General features: G+C 41.9%; 1 protein-coding gene across 1 annotated transcript in view; it reads right to left on the reverse strand.

Annotated features, from left to right (window-relative positions):
• Positions 1-17,230, reverse strand: part of zdhhc8b (zinc finger DHHC-type palmitoyltransferase 8b) — a 250,410-nt gene that overhangs the window by 44,991 nt on the left and 188,189 nt on the right. The window contains exon 2 of the mRNA XM_072240844.1: positions 7,399-7,520. Coding sequence (XP_072096945.1) covers positions 7,399-7,520 — 122 coding nt within the window. The remainder of the gene's footprint in view (positions 1-7,398; positions 7,521-17,230) is intronic.

Genomic DNA, 17,230 nt, shown 5'->3' on the forward strand with positions numbered 1-17,230 from the left:
TAATTTAGTGATCACGTTGTGAGATTCTTTGTAAAAGAGACACGCAGAGGCAATAGGAGAAAGGCGCTTTGTTAACAGGGCTGAACGTGTAGGTAAACGGCTGGGAAAATGAGGCATGATAACCTGATCAGTAAAAGTCACGTTATCTGAAAACTCTTTCACAAGTGAGGACAAAAGGGCGAAGGAAGGAACCATGATGAAGTCACCTAGATCTCCGGAGAGAAGATATGGGAGAAGGAGCTAGACAAAGTTGTGGAAACAAGTGTATAAAGAATGGAAATATTTATAAAACAATAAGGCGTAGGAGAAGAATTAGGCCACCTGACCATTGAGTCAGTTCTGCCATTCCAACATGGCTGAACCTCTTACCTCATTCTCCTTCCTTCTCCCCCCCCCCCTGTAATCTTTGATGGCCTTACTAATCAAAAACCTATCAATCTCCGCTTTAAATATACCCAGTGGCTTGGCCTCCAGAGCCTCTGATGGCAGTGGATTCCATAGACTCAGCACACTCCGGCTAAAGAAATTCCTCCTCATCTCTGTTCTAAATGGACGCTCCCCTATTCTGAGGCTGTGCCCTCTGGTTCTAGAGACTGGAAACATCCTCGACATGCCAGTACTTCGAGACTTCATTTCCTTGCAGATATTCACAGTAGAACAAAGAAACACAAAAGAATCAATTAAAAATGACTCATAAAGACTGACAAACAAGAGAAGTCAAATTGTGCAAATACAAAAAGAAGAAAAAGAAATAATAACAAACAAACTGAGAACATGAAAGAGAGTCTGTAGGTTGTGGAACCAGTTCAGTGTTGAAGTGAGTGAAGTTATCCACACTGGTTCAGCAGCCTGACGATTGAAGGGTAATAATTGTCTGTCACATTTACATCGATGCAACAGTGACTATACTTCAGAAGTATTTTGTTGTCTGTAAAGCACTTTGGGATTTCCTGAGGTTTCTGCTCCTACCCAAAGCACTAACCTTGTGTGAGAAGATGCAGACCTGCTGGTCACTTCCATGTGTTTTGCCTTTCTACTTAACCCCGACATGGCTTTGAGCCCCACACACCCCACCCCCGCCCCCATCCGCTCCAATGAAATTGGTATGAATTGCCCAGAGAGAAACCTCCAGGGGAGAAAAATGCATTGACTTTCACAGCTGAACTACATTTCCGGGAATGTGTTCTGTGTGTGTGCTTGTAAATACAGTGCCTATAAAAAGTATTCACTCTTCCCCCCATCGCCCCCCCCACCCCCGGAAGTCTTTATGTTTTATTGTTTTACAACATTGAATCACAGCGGATTTAATTTCGTTTTTATGACCCTGATCAACAGAAAAAGACTCTTTCATGTCAAAGTGAGAACACATTTCAAAGTGATCTAAATTAATTACAAATATAAAACACAAGATAATTGATTATATATGTATTCACCCCTCTTTAATATGGCACATCAAATCATCACTGGTGCAGCCAATTAGTTTGAAAAGTCATATAATTAGTTAAAAGGAGATCACTGCGTGCAGTCAAGGTGTTTCAATTGATTGCAGTAAAAATACACCTGGATCTGGAAGGTCCAATTGCTGGTGAGTCAGTATCCTGGCAAAAACTACACCATGAAGACAAAAGAACACTCCAAGTAACTACGCAAAAAGGTTACTGAAAAGCACAAGTCCAGAGATGGATACAAGAAAATTTCCACTGACTATCCCTTGGAATACAGTTAAGTTAATCAACAAATGGAAAGAGCATGGCACAGCTGTAATCTGCCTATGGCAGGCCATCCTCAAGAACTGAGTGACCATGCAAGAAGAGGGTTAGTGAGGTAGGCTACCAGGAGATTGATGACAACACTGGAGGAGCTACAAGCTTCAGTGGCTGAGATGGGAGAGAATGAACATCTGACAACTGTTGCCCAGATGCTTCATCAGTTGCAGCTTTATGGGAGAGTGGCAAAGAGAAAGCCACTGTTGAAAAAAAAACTCTCATGAAATCCTGGCTAGAGTTTGCCAGAAGGCATGTGGGAGACTCTGAAGTCAGCTGGAAGAAGGTTCTATGGTTTGATGAAACCTAAATTGAGCTTTTGGCCATCAAACTAAATGCTATGATTAGTGTAAGCCAAGCACAGCACATCACTGAAAACACACCATTCCTACAGTGAAGCACGGTGGTGGCTACATCATGCTGTGGGAATGCTTCACTATAGCAGACCCTGGAAGGCTTGTGAAGGTAGAGGATAAAATGAATGCAGCAAAATACAGGGAAATCCTGGAGGAAACCCTGATACAGTCTGCAAGAGAACTGCGACAGGGGAGATTTTTTTTCCAGCAAGACGATGACCCCAAGCATAAAGCCAAAGCTAAAAACAAGGTTAATGTTCTGGAATGCAGATCGCAATTCAGTTGGGAATTTGAGGCTGGACTTGAAAAGGACTGTTGACTCACAATCCCCGGGCAACCTGACAGAGCTTGAGCAATTTTGTAAAGAAGAATGGGAAGAAATTGCAGTGTCCAGATGCGCAGAGCTGATAGAGACCTATTCACACAGACTCAGGGCTGTAATTGCTGCCAAAGGTGCATCTACTTAATACTGACTTGAAGAGGGTGAATAATTATGCAATCAATTATTTTGTGTTTTATATTTGTAATTAATTTAGATCACTTTATAGAGACCTACTTTCACTTTGACACAAAAGAGTCTTTTTTTCTGTTGTTCAGCCAAACTAAATCCACTATGATTCAATGTTGTAAAACAATAAAATATGAAAGCTTCCAAGGGGAGGGGGATGAATACTTTTTATAGGCACTGTATGTTTGCATGAGTTTATTTAACCCTAAAATAAGGAAAATATACTGTATTTTCACTTCTACTTAAGCACATAATGACTCCACTTATCATGTAAATCTTTGATAAAGGAATATCCAGCTGTCAACTCCTCTTTCAAAGTGGACATCTTTGTGCTGTACTATTATTCTTGTCCCAGTTCAGTAGGTTACAGCAAGTATTTTCTGCGTTTTATGTATGTCATGTTTCCACTGGAATGGAATCGTACACATTTTTTTCCATAATCAATTCAAATCACTAGTGAAATTTTGATAATAAATGTACTGTGAATCATTGAATATTACGCCACTGAGCTATCTGCAGATTTTTCTGCAAATGACGCTACTTGATCACTCAAAAACTTCTACAAGTGTACCGTGGAGAGCGTTCTGACTGGCTGCATCACCGTCTGGTCTGGGGGAGGGGCAACTGCACAAGACTGAAGTTGCAGAAACTTGTAAGATTAGTCAGCTCCATCATGGGTACTAGCCTCTGTAGTATCCAAGACATCTTTAAGGAGCAGTGCCTCAGGAAGGCCGCGTCCATCTTTAAGGATTCCCATCACCCAGGACATATCCTCTTCACACTGTTACTGTTGGGAAGGAGGTACAGCAGCCTGAAGGCACACACTCAGCAATTCAGGGACAGATTCTTCCCCTCTGCCATCCGATTTCTGAATGGACATTGAACCCATGAACACCACCTCACTGGTTTTATTCCTGTTTATGCAGTACTCATTTTAACTTAACTGTTTAATATACATCTACAGGATGTACTTGATGTAACTCATTTTATCTATATTTATTTATCATGTATTTCAACATACTGCTGCTGCAAAGTTAACAAATTTCTCCATATTTGCCGATGATATTAAACCTGATTCCGATTCTGATCCGTCAATAGTTCCTCTTCAACCCCACAACAGATGCTGCCTGATCTACTGAGTTCCTTCAGTAGTTTGTTGTTTTGCTCCAAATTCCAGCATCTGCAATCTCTTGGGTCTCTTTACCAAGTAACATGACTGGTTATTCACAGCTTCTGCATTTACTGACTACTCTTTTAAAAATGCTGAGAAATCACAGGTAGATAGGGCTGTAAAGAAAGTTTTTGGCACATTGGCCTTCATAAATCAATGTATTGAGTACAGGAGATGGGATGTTATGTTGAAGTTGTATAGGATGTTAGTGAGGCCTAATTTGGAGAATTCTGTACAGTTTCAGTCACCTTTCTGCAGGAAACATGCAAATAAGATTGAAAGAACACGGCGAAAATTTACAAGGATTTTGCTGGGATTGGAGGATATGAGTTATATGGAAAGATTAAATAGGTTAGGACTTTATTCCTTGGAATGTAGAAGATTGAGGGAAGATTTGATAGAAGTATACAAAATTATGAGGAGCATAGACAGGGTAAATGCAAGCAGGCTTTTTCCACTGAGGTCGGGTGGGACAACAACCGGAGGTCATGAAGGTGAAAAGTTTAAGGTGATCATGAGGGGAAACTTCTTCACTCAGAGGGTTGTGAGATTATGGAGTGAGTTGCCAGCGCAAACAGTGCATATCAGCTGAATTTCAATACTTAAGTGAAGTCTGTGTAGATACATGAATGAGAGGGATATGGAGAGTTATGATTCCAGTGCAGGTCGATGAGTGTAGGCAGTTAAATCATTTGGCATGGACCTGTTTCCAGACATCCCACCCTGCAAAAACTCATTTCAGGGAGGTAGCACCCCCGCCCCCCCGTCGACCTCCAAGGGTGTATGTAATACTTTGTTTAGTGATTTTGTCTAATCTGTAAACCAAGTTGGGTATATGCAGCAAATGCGACGTTAAAATATGTACTTATATTATATTATATTATTATGTTTATTCTATTACAACTTTAAGCAAGTCTACAGGGGGTTTGGCCTCATCACGTAGGACAGGGGTCCCCAACCTTTTTCGTACTGGTTTCATATTGACAATATTCTTGCGGACCGGCTGACCGGGGTGGGGGGGGGGGAGGGGGGTGGTAGGGTTGCCAACATACAAGAGTAGCAGTCAAATACGTTGGGTTTACCCCCAGAAGGACTACAATGACCATGAAGCCTTGCGCGGGCACCATTGCGCATGCGTTTGCGTGCTAATTTCTTAAAAATTGTTTTTGCCGATTCTGTTGGCAGCGGCGGAAGGGTGTGCTAATCACCACCGGAATATAGGTGATAAAAGTGGCTAATACACTCAATTTCATTTCTAAAAGGGTTTATCTAACGAATTTAATATTAAACACACCGCATATTTTCCTCGCATGAATATAGCGATAAGAAAATTATCGGGGAAGACAGGGGAGCTTGAAGTGTTGAATGAACTTCCAGTAGAAGTGGTAGAGGCAGGTTCGATATAATCATTTAAAGAAAAATTGGATGGGTATATGGACAGGAAAGGAATGGAGGGTTATGGGCTGAGTGCAGCTCGGTGGGACTAGGTGAGACTAGCGTTCGGCACAGACTAGAAGGGCAGAGATCGCCTGTTTCCATGCCGTAATTGTTACATGGTTATATAAGTCACTTATAATAGCATCATAACATTTTAAGTAACGTTTGGATATCAAACACACAGCGCATATTTTCCCCATATGAACATATAAAATCATTGCAACGCACCAATATCACTGAATCAGTGGGAGCCCAGGGCTTGTTTTCCTGCAACGAGACGGTCCTATTGAGGGGTGATGGGAGACAGCGATACTCGAAGGGGGTTCCTTATGTCCAGTCTATTCCGCAATTTAGTTTTCGTTGCATTCATTGCAGAGATATGTTGGAAATGGAAGCAACGTTTTCAGTACTTTCCTGACTATCTCAGGATATTTAGCCTTGACTTTGATCCAGAGATGTTATGTCAAACATACTTTTCAGCCTGCCGTCATTTGCAAGCTCGAGGAGTTGATCTCCTTCCCGTGCTGACATGGATGACGCATGCGTAATGACCTCACGTGTGTTCAAGCTCAACAGTAGGTGTAACAGGGAATGAGGAAAGGTGCAGCTGACTCCTATCGCCCATTCATATCCTTTCCTCGCGGCCTGGTAGCGCTCGCCTTGCGGCCTGGTACCGGTCCGCGGCCCGGTGGTTGGGGACCACTGACATAGGACATCAATAGCGTAGCTCCTCGGCAGCCAGCCAGCTAGTTTAATGCAGGGGTCCCCAACCTTTTTTGCACCGTGGACCGGTTTAATATTGACAATATTCTTGCGGACTGGCCGACCCTGGGGGGGGGGAGGGGGGTGTTAAACGCGACTGGAATATAGGTGATAAGTCAACTATAAGTCACAAGTCACTTGTAAGTGGCTAATACACTCAATTTCGTTTCTAAAGGGTTAAAGGGGTTTATCTAGCGAATTTAATATTAAACACACAGTGCATATTTTCCTCGCATGAATGTAGTGATAAGTCAATTATAACAGTGGTCCCAAACCTCCAGGCCACGAAGAATGCAGCGGTACAGTGGTAGCCAGAACGCACCCAGCACATCTTTAAGAAAAAAGCCAAAATGAACAAGCTAATTGATTAGGTGCTGCCCGGCACGTAAACGTTGGCCCAGATCAGAGATGACGCAATCAGCAATTGCCTCTGATCTGGGCCGTCATTTACGTGCCGGGCGGCACCTAATTAATTAGTTTTTTTATTTCGGCTTTTTTCTTAAAGATGTGCTGGGTGCGTTCCGGCCACCGCTGCATTCTTCGCGGCCTGGAGGCTGGGGATGACTGAATTATAAGTCACTTATAAGTCAATAGCATCATAACATTTTAAGTAATGTTTGGATATTAAACACACAGCGCATATTTTCGTTGTATGAACACATAAAATCATTGCAACACACCAATATCGCTGAATCAGTGGGAGCCCTGAGCTTGTTTTCCTGCAACGAGACGGTCCCATCGAGGGGTGATGGGAGACAGCGATACTCGAAGGGGGTTCCTTATGTCCAGCCTATTCCACAATTTAGTTTTTGTTGCATTCATTGCAGAGATATGTTGGAAATGGAAACAACGTCTTCAGTGCTTCCGTGGCTATCTCAGGATACTCAGCCTTGACTTTGATCCAGAATGCCGGCAGAGATGTTATGTCAAACATACTTTCCAGCCCACCGTCATTTGCAAGCTCGAGGAGTTGATCTTTTTCCTGCCCTGACATGGATGATTCACCAGGGACATTCACAGATGGGTCATGGACTCATTCCTCTGCACATCTTGGGTCACTGATGACCTCGCATGCATTAAAATTCAACAGTGCGTGACAGGGAATGAGGAAAGGTGCAGCTGACTCACATCGCCAAATCATATTGTTTCCTCGTGGCCCGGTGGTTGGGAACCACTCTTAGCACGAAGAGAGACCAGTCAGGATGCTTGCTCTCCCTCTCAAAAAAATCTATTTCTGGGATATTGTATATAATTTCTGGGCGTAAGGGACCAACTATCGATATGCGGGAGACTCCCAGAACTTCCGGGAGAGGTGGGATATCTGTGTTTCTATGCTATGTTTTCTATGACTATATGACTGTAATTTTGAAAACTGTGGTCATGTCATCTTGGCACACTAACCTCGTGGAAAGATTCCCGGGTCCATAAATGTCGCCATGCTGAAGTTTGCCAAAACAAATAGAAACACGAGGCCATTGTAGACTGGAATTGCCGGAGAGATCTCTTTCGTTAACCAAGGGCACCTATTGGAAAGTAAGAAACATGCAGATTAGGGAAGGAGTCAACCAAGGTTCTTTGCTCCAGATTTCAATAAAGTCATTGCTACTCGAGTGATTAACCGGCCTTCTGCACTTACTGCATTGTATCAAGTGCGTGCCAGAGTGCTACAAATACTACTGCCAATGAATATAATTATGACGCTTATCCTGAAACACAAGAAACAGCAGAGGGACAAAAACAACAGTGTCTGACTGCACTAAACAGTAACACTGGACAACAAATTTTTTCATAAGTGTTGCTTCCTCATAAGTTTTTTTTTGTTTAAGATAGACAGTTTGAAGCTAAACACAGACGTAACTTCAAACTACTTGTATCACATAGGAAACTGGGGAAATAAAAAATTAACTTCTATTGAATATAATGTGTTTGATTGCAGAATGATGCAGAACTACGAAGCTAAAAATGTTTCGTTGATGATTTTCGTTCCTACTCAGTATCCGAAGCTTCTTGCTTATGTGTCCCGTTGCTGCCTGTAAGGAGTTTGTACATTCTCCCCATGACCACATGGGTTTCCTCTGGGTGCTACGCTTTCCTCCCATGGTCCAAAGAGGAACTGGTTGATAGGTTGATTGGTCATCGTAAATTGTCTCAGGATTACGCTAGGATTAAATTGGGAGATTGCATGGTGGTGTGGTTTGAAGGGCCTATAGTACTTCAATAAATAAAAATAAATGATCAGCCTGCATTGATGGATTCCAGTTGCCTTGAGTCCGTTTCTCCATGACTGCAATATCCTGGTAAAACCTTTCACCATGCTCGTCACTGACAGTGCCAAGATTTGCAGGGAGGAAGTCTAAATGGGAAAGCAGAAAATGAATCTTTAGTGACATGTTGCACTTCGTGGTTTTGTATGCTTGAAGCATGTTGTCAACCAGCTGCAAGTAGTTTGGTGCTCTGTCGTTGACAAGAGAACTTTCAACAACACCCTTGAAAGCCTTCCACGTGATTTCTCCAGTCCCACTAGAAGTTCTTCAAATTGTCTGTCATTGATAACCTGTTTGATTTGTGGATCAACAAAAATTCCTTCATTAAACTTCGTTTCAGTGATGCTGATTTAAATTATGAACTGAAATGACAAATGCAGGCCATTTAAAAAAATGGTCTGTGTTAGAGAAATTTCATGGCGATTTTCATGATCAGCAGCCCTAAACCCATAAGATACACACATAAGTATTCAGGAAGCAAAATCTTTACCATCCAGTGTAATAAAAAAATGCTGAAAGAAAGTGCCATATAACATTCAATATTAACAACTGGGACAAATTGGTGTGTTTGGCTTGGCTCTCCATTTGCCCATAAACCTATAAATCAATTTATTCCATCATGGAATGATGCCCTTTATCTACGAGAGATTTACAAATATTTTGCAAATCCCCATATACCTCTGATAAGATATCTACAGTATTTTCTTGTACTCAAATGATCTTGAAGCAAGAGCTGACATACCATTCAAAGGTTCAGCTTAATAACAGAGAATGTACACCGTATACAACCTGAAATTTTTACTCTTCGCAGACATCCACGAAACAGAAGAATACCCCAAAGAATGACAGAAAACATTAGAACCCCAAAGTAGCAGTAAAATCAACCCTCCACTCCCCCCCACCTTTGTTCCATCAGAAATATCAGCCCCTCCCCCACCAAGCCCCAGAGACCATGATCTATAGATCATCAAAAACTACTGTCCATCCGAACACCTCAACAAGCTGTGTGTGTGTGTGTGAGAGAGAGAGAGAGAGAGAGAGAGAGAGTGAGTGTGTGTGTGTGTGTGTGTGTGTGTGTGTGTGTGTGTGAGTGTGAGTGTGAGTGAAAGAGTGAGAGAGAATAAATGAATGAAAATTCTCTCCTGCCTCTGCGAAGGGGGAGGCCAACAGCTAGCTGTTTTGATGATACAATCTCTAGCATCATGTATTCTGAAGTCTTAATGCCTTCCTTTCTGTAACTCCATATTAAGATGATCCCAGGAATGAAAGGGTTAATGTATGAGGAGCATTTGATGGCTCTGGGCCTGTACTCAGTGGAGCTTAGAAGAATGAGGGGGACGTCACTGAAATCTATTAAATACTGAAAGCTCTAGATCAATCTGTGGACATGGAGGGGAAGTTTCCAATAGAGGGAGAGTCAAGGACCAGAGGGCATGGTCTCAGAATAAAAGGACCTTCCTTTGGAATAGAGACTGGGAGGAATTTCTTTAGCCAGAGGGTGGTGAATCTGTGGAATTCATTGCCACAAATGGCTGTGGAGGCCAAGTCATTGGGTATATTTAAAGCAGGGGTTGATACGTTCTTGATCAATAAGGGTGTCAAGGGTGATAATAAATCAGCCATGATTGAATGGCTGAGCAGACTTCATGGACTGAATGGCGTAAATCTGCTCCCATGTCTCATGGTCTTAAGCATCAGTAATTTGTGTACAAGGATACCCAGATCCCTCTGAACATCACTACCCTTCGAACTCTCACCATTTAAACAAAAGTACTTAGTTTTAGTTTTACCTCTCATTTTTCACATTACAGTGGATTTTGGTTAATTGGGACACATCGGGACCAGTACATTTTGGCCCAATTAAGCTGCTGCCTCAATTAGCCGAAGTTTTGTGGAAATAGTTAAAAAGATTTTAAAAAGACGAACTACAATTCAACTGAGTAACAAATTATGTATTAAATGAAATATAGAACAAACTAGAACATTATCAATACCACTACAGTACTATAAAACTGTCTATTAGTTCCTAATAGTTATCAATGGTATGTTGTTACGTTCTTTTGATTGACTATAAATGAACAAAATCAATGCAGATACCTATTGCATTTAATGAACTACCTCCATTCAGCGTTTCAATGATTGCATCCTCCAAACCTTCATTTTCTCATAACATTCAAAATGATTGTCGATACCTTCACATTCTTCATAGTTCCTAACTTGTTTAAGGAGTGAAATTATTTAATTTCCACTCCCAGCTATTTCTAGCATCTCCAAGCCTGAGTACTTGACGCCGCAGTGAGCAAAACAATTCTGAAATTGTCTTACTGCTTACTTCTCACCAGCTATCAGTGACCAAACTCGCTGCTCTTTTGAATGCAAACATGCGCAACAGACTCTATTTACAAACTGTTCGCTCTAAGCGCGGTGTAGTACCTAACGGCCACACAAGTGTACGCACCTGACAGTAGTTAAAAGCTGTTCAGTGTCAGTCTCCTGTCCCAATTAAGCGACACATCCAAAATAAGCAGCTGCCTCAATTAACCAATTAATTGGAATCCACCAGTCCTCATCGAGGGTTCAGAAGTGGAGAAAGTGAGCAATTTCAAGTTTCTGGTGTCAATATCTCTGAGGAGCTATCCTGGGCCTAACATATCAATGAAGCTACAAAGAAGGCATGACAGCAGCTACATTTCATTAGCAGTTGGGAAGATTTGGTCTGTCTCCAAAAACACACAAAAATGTCTATAGTACTGTGGAAAGCATTCTAACTGGCTGCATCACTGCTTGACTATATACTGCACAGGATCGAGGCATGCTGCAGAGCGTTATAAAATTAGTCACCTCCAACATGAGTACTAGCCTCTGTAGTATCTGGGGCATCTTCAAGGATTCTCAAAAAGGCAGCATCAATCATTAGAATCAGAATCAGATTTATTATCACCAGCATGTGACGTGAAATTTGCTAACTTAGCAGCAGCAGTGCAATGCAATACATAATCTAGCACAGAGAGAAAAAATAAATAAAATTTAAAAAATAATAAACAAGTAAATCAATTACAGTATATTGAATAGATTTTAAAAAACATGCAAAAACAGAAATACTGCATATTAAAAAAAAGTGAGGTAGTGTCCAAAGATTCAATGTCCATTTAGGAATCAGATGACAGAGGGGAAGAAGCTGTTCCTGAATCGCTGAGTGTGTGCCTTCAGGCTTCTGTACCTCCTACCCGATGGTAACAGTGAGAAAAGGGAATGCCCTGGGTGCTGGAGGTACTTAATAATGGATGCTGCCTTTCTGAGACAACACTCCCTGAAGATGTCCTGGGTACTTTGTAGGCTAGTACCCAAGATGGAGTTGACTAGATTTACAAACTTCTGCAGTTTCTTTTGGTCTTGTGCAGTAGCCCCTCCATACCAGACAGTGATGCAGCCTGTCAGAATGCTCTCCTCGGTACAGCTATAGAAGTTTTTGAGTGTACTTGTTGACATGCCAAATCTCTTCAAACTCCCAATAAAGTGTAGCCGTTGTCTTGCCTTCTTTATAACTACATCGATATGTTGGGACCAGGTTAGATCCTCAGAGATCTTGACACCCAGGAACTTGAAACTGCACATTCTCTCCATTTCTGATCCCTCTATGAGGATTGGCATGTGTTCCTTCATCTTATTCTTCCTGAAGTCCACAACCAACTCTTTCATCTTACTGACGTTGAGTGCCAGGTTGTTGCTGTGGCACCACTCCACTAGTTGGCATACCTCACTCCTGTATGCTGTCTCATCACCATCTAAGATTCTACCAACAATGGCGGTATCGTCAGCAAATTTATAGATGGTATTTGAGCTATGCCTAGCCACACAGTAACGTCTAAAGAGAGTAGATCAGTGGGCTAAGCACATACCCCTGAGATGAGCCAGTGTTGATAGTCAGCGAGGAGGTTAGTTAGGAAGGTTCAATTGTTAGGCATAATATCGAAGTAGTAAAATGGATTCAGCAGTGGCTGGATGGGAGACGCCAGAGAGTAGTGGTGGATAACTGTGTGTCAGATTGGAGGACGGTGTGTAGCGGTGTGCCTCAGGGATCTGTACTGGGTCCAATATTGTTTGTCATATATATTAATGATCTGGATAATGGGGTGGTAAATTGGATTAGTAAGTATGCAGATGTACTAAGATAGGTGGCGTTGTGGATAATGAGGTAGGTTTTCTAAGCTTGCAGAGAGATTTAGGCCAGTTAGAAGAGTGGGCTGAAAGATGGCAGATAGAGTTTAATGCTGATAAATGTGAGGTGCTACATTTTGGAAAGACTAATCAAAATAGGACATACATGGTAAATGGTAGGGCATTGAAGAATGCTGTACAACAGAGGGATCTAGGAATGATGGTGCATAGTTCCCTGAAGGTGGAATCTCATGTAGATAGGGTGGTGAAGAAAGCTTTTGGTATGCTGGCCTTTATTAATCAGAGCATTGAGTATAGAAGTTGGGTTTTAATGTTGAAATTGTACAAGGCATTGGTAAGGCCAAATTTGGAGTATTGTGTACAGTTCTGGTCACCGAATTATAGGAAAGATGTCAATAAAATTGAGAGTACGGAGGAGATTTACTAAAGTGTTGCCTGGGTTTCATCTCCTAAGTTACAGAGAAAGGTTGAACAAGTTAGGTCTTTATTCTTTGGAGTGTAGAAGGTTGAGGGGGGACTTGATAGAGGTATTTAAAATTATGAGGGGGATTGATAGAGTTGACATGGATAGGCTTTTTCCATTGAGAATGGGGGAGATACAAACAAGAGGACATGAGTTGAGAGTTAAAGGGTAAAAGTTTAGGGGTAATATGAGGGGGAACTTCCTAACTCAGAGAGTGGTAGCTGTGCGGAACGAGCTTCCAGCAGAAGTGGTTGAGGCAGGTTCGATGTTGTCGTTTAAAGTTAAATTGGATAGATATATGGACCGGAAAGGAATGGTAGGTTATGGACTGAGTGCAGGTCGGTGGGACTAGGTGAGAGTAAGAGTTCGGCACGGACTAGAAGGGCTGAGATGGCCTGTTTCCGTGCTGTAATTGTTATATGGTTATATGATATATTATATCATATGTTATATGGTTATATGATATATTATATCATATGTTATATGTTATATGTTATATGATTGTGGTCTTCTGGTTAGGAAGTCAAGGATCCAATTGCAGAGGGAGGTACAGAGGCCCAGGTTCTGCAACTTCTGAATCAGGATTGTGGGAATGATGGTATTAAATGCTGAGCTGTAGTCGAGGAACAGCATCCTGATGTGGGTGTTTGTGTTGTCCAGGTGGTCTAAAGCCGTGTGGAGAGCCATTGACCTATTGTGGCGATGGGCAAATTGCATGGGTCCAGGTCCTTGCTGAGGCAGGAGTTCAGTCTAGTCATGACCAACCTCTTAAAGCATTTCATCACTGTAGATGTGAGTGCTACTAGGTGATAATCATTAAGGCAGCTCACATTGTTCTCCTTAGGTACTGGTATAATTGTTGCCTTTTAAAAGCAAGTGGGAATTTCTGCCCATAGCAGTGAGAGGTTGAAAATGTCCTTGAATACTCCCACTAGTTGGTTGGCACAGATTTTCAGAGCCTTACCAGGTACTCCATCAGGACCTTCTGCCTTGCGAGGGTTCACTCTCTTTAAAGCCAGTCTAACATCGGCCTCTGAGACGGACATCACAGGGTCATCAGGTGCAGCAGGGATCTTCACAGTTGCAGTTGTGTTCTTCCTTTTAAAGCGTGCATAGAAGGCATTGAATTCATCTGGTAGAGTACCATCGCTGCCGTACATGCTATTGGGTTTCGCTTTGTAGGAAGTAATGTCTTGCAGACCCTGCCAGGGTTGCCATGCATCCGATGTCACCTCCAACCTCGTTCAAAATTGTCTCTTCGCCCTTGAAATAGCCCTCCACAAATCATACCTGGTTTTCTGCTACAGACCTGGGTCGCCAGACTTGAAAGCCAAGATCTAGCTTTCAGCAGACGACGAACCTCCTGATTCATCCATGGCTTTTGGTTTGGGAATGTACAGTAAGTCTTTGTGAGCACACACTCATCCACGCAGGTTTTAATGAAGTTGGTAACAACTGCAGCATACTCATCCAGGTTCAAAGACGAATCCCTAAATACAGTCCAGTCCACCGATACAAAGCAGTCCTGTAAGCGCTTCTGTGCTTTTCTTGTCCAAACCTTCTTGGTCCTCACTACTGGTGCTGCAGTCTTCAGTCTGCCTATACTCAGGGAGTAGAAATACAGCTAGGTAATCAGACTTCCCGAAGTGAGGGCGTGGAATAGCAGGGTAGGCATTCTTGATGGTGGTGTAGCAATGGTCCAGTGAGTTGTTTCCTCTGGTGTTGCAAGTGATCAGTTGATGGTAGTTGCTTAGTGATTTTTTCAGACTGGCCTGGTTAAAATCTCCCAAAATGATGGTGAAGGCGTTAGGGTACGTTGTTTCATGCATGTAGATCCCATTGCTCAGATCATCAGGACCCCTATCATCTAAGTCTTGCCTTGTTCTCATTGCTACCAACAGGAAGAAGGTACAGAAAAATGAAGACACACACTCAATGATTCAGTAACAGCTTCTTCCCCTCTGCCATCTGATTTCTGAATGGACATGGAACCCATGAACACTGCCTCGCTACTTTTTTATTTTTACACTAATAAACTATTTAATATATACGCCTATACTGTACATACCGTAATTCAATTTTTTCCCTCTATTATGTATTGCATTGCAGTGCTGCCGCGAAGTTAACAAATTTCACAACACATATTAATCCTGATTCTGCATTTGATCAGCTGTATCCTCATCCATTTACTTACTCTGCCTATATACCCTGCCTGAAGCCTTTTTACTTCCTTCTCACGAATCCATACCATGATGATTGAAAACACAAACATGAGGAATTCTGCAGATGCTGGAAATTCAAGCAACACACATCAAAGTTGCTGGTGAACGCAGCAGGCCAGGCAGCATCTCCAGGAAGAAGTACAGTCGACGTTTTGGGCTGAGTCCTGACGAAGGGTCTCGGCCTGAAACGTCGACTGTACCTCTTCCTAGAGATGCTGCCTGGCCTGCTGCGTTCACCAGCAACTTTGATGTGTGTTCCATGATGATTGAAGTGTTTTCAAGAACTTATTAAGATTGAGTATTCTACCTTTAATTAATGTCATCTACATGACATGAAGATCCGAAGCATATAACACATTTGGGGATTGTTCCAGGAAAATGTGAGACCATAATTTCTGTTGCTCATCCATTGTCCGCCATGCTTTGATCGTCATAGCCCTTTCAATTCCCTCATGAAACATCTTTCTTTTCATAAAAGGCCTTTTTTAAAACCTTCATCTTTGACTATGCTTTATGGTGGCTCATCCCTACACCTCAGATGCAGATTTTTTTTAATGCACCTTTGGCCAGATAATAAGAATAAAGAAAATTGTAATGCTAAAAATCTGAAATTAAAATAGAAAATTTTGGAAACACTTAGCAGTTCTGGAACTCTTAAGATTTTGGGACTGAAATGTTAATTATTTTTCTTTCCCAGGTAGTTGTCTTTCTTGCAGAGTGTTTCCAACCATTTAAGGCAATGACCAGTTGTAGCTTTGGGCCAAGATTTGCCCTGGAACTTTGACTGTTTATTCCTCTCCATAGCTGCTGCCACCTTGCTGAGTTCCTCCAGTATTTTGTGTATGTTGCACAAGATCTCCAACAGCTACAGAATCCCTTGTGCTTCTAACATTTCTTGCTTTTATTTTATCCAAGGATCCCACAGATCATTTGCCTCTTTCCCATCATGGAGGAGGCTAGGTAGTATCCACTCCAAGACAACTAGACTCGAAAACAGTTATTTTCCAGTAAGGCTGATCAACACCTCCACCCAAGAACTCACCCCTCCACACCCCCAACCACCACCACTTTATCATTTCCTGTCAGTCACCTTATGTACAGACACTCCTGTGCTCAGTGTCACTTTGTGGACATACAATCAAAGTATATAATCAGAATCAGGTTTAGTATTACCGGCATATGTCATGAAATTTGTTGACTTTGCAACAGCAGTACAATGTAATACATGATAACAAACAGATAAAAACTGTGAATTACAGTAAGTGTGTGTGTATAATTAGTTAAATTAAATAAGTAGTGCGAAAATGGAAATAAAAAAGTAGTGAGGTATTGTTCATGGGTTCAATGACCATTCAGAAATCGGATGGCAGGGGGGAAGATGATGTTCCTGAATTGTTAAGCACATCTACATGAAACAAAGCTGCAGGCAAGAAGCATCCATCATCAAAGATACCCACCACCCAGACCATGCTCTTTTCTTGCTGCAGTCATCAGGACTTGTACCACTTGTTCATGGGTTCCATGTCCATTCAAGAACAGTTACCCCTCAACCATCAGACTCTTGAACAAAAGGGGATAACTACACTAATTTAAGGACTGGGTAATATTGTTATTCGCTCTCATTATTTATTGCTATTTATTTATGTCTGCATTTGCACAGTTTGTTTAGAGTTTATAGTTCCTGATGTCTACAGTTACTGTCCTATCGATTTGCTGAGTATGACTGCAAAAAAAGAATCTCAGGGTTGTATGTGGTGACATGTATGTACTCTGATAATAAATTTTATTCGTAAATTTGAACTTTCGAGTGTGTGTCTTCAGGTTTCTGTACCTCCTTCCTTATGGTAGCAATGAGAACAAGGCATTTTCTGGGTGATAGGGTCCTTAATGATGGATGCCTTTTTGAGCCATTGCTCCTTGTAAATGTCTTGGAGACAGTGGAGGCTAGTGCCCGTGATGGAGCTAAGTAAGTTTAAAACTCTCTGCAGCTTACTTTGATCCTGTGCAGTAGCACCCCCTTCAATCCATACCAGATGGTGATGCAGCCAGTTAGTGTGCTTTCTATGTTACATCTGTAGAAATCTGAGTATGTCTTAGGTGACATA

Source organism: Mobula birostris, chromosome 22, assembly GCF_030028105.1.
Source record: "Mobula birostris isolate sMobBir1 chromosome 22, sMobBir1.hap1, whole genome shotgun sequence".
Classification (NCBI taxonomy): domain Eukaryota; kingdom Metazoa; phylum Chordata; class Chondrichthyes; order Myliobatiformes; family Myliobatidae; genus Mobula; species Mobula birostris.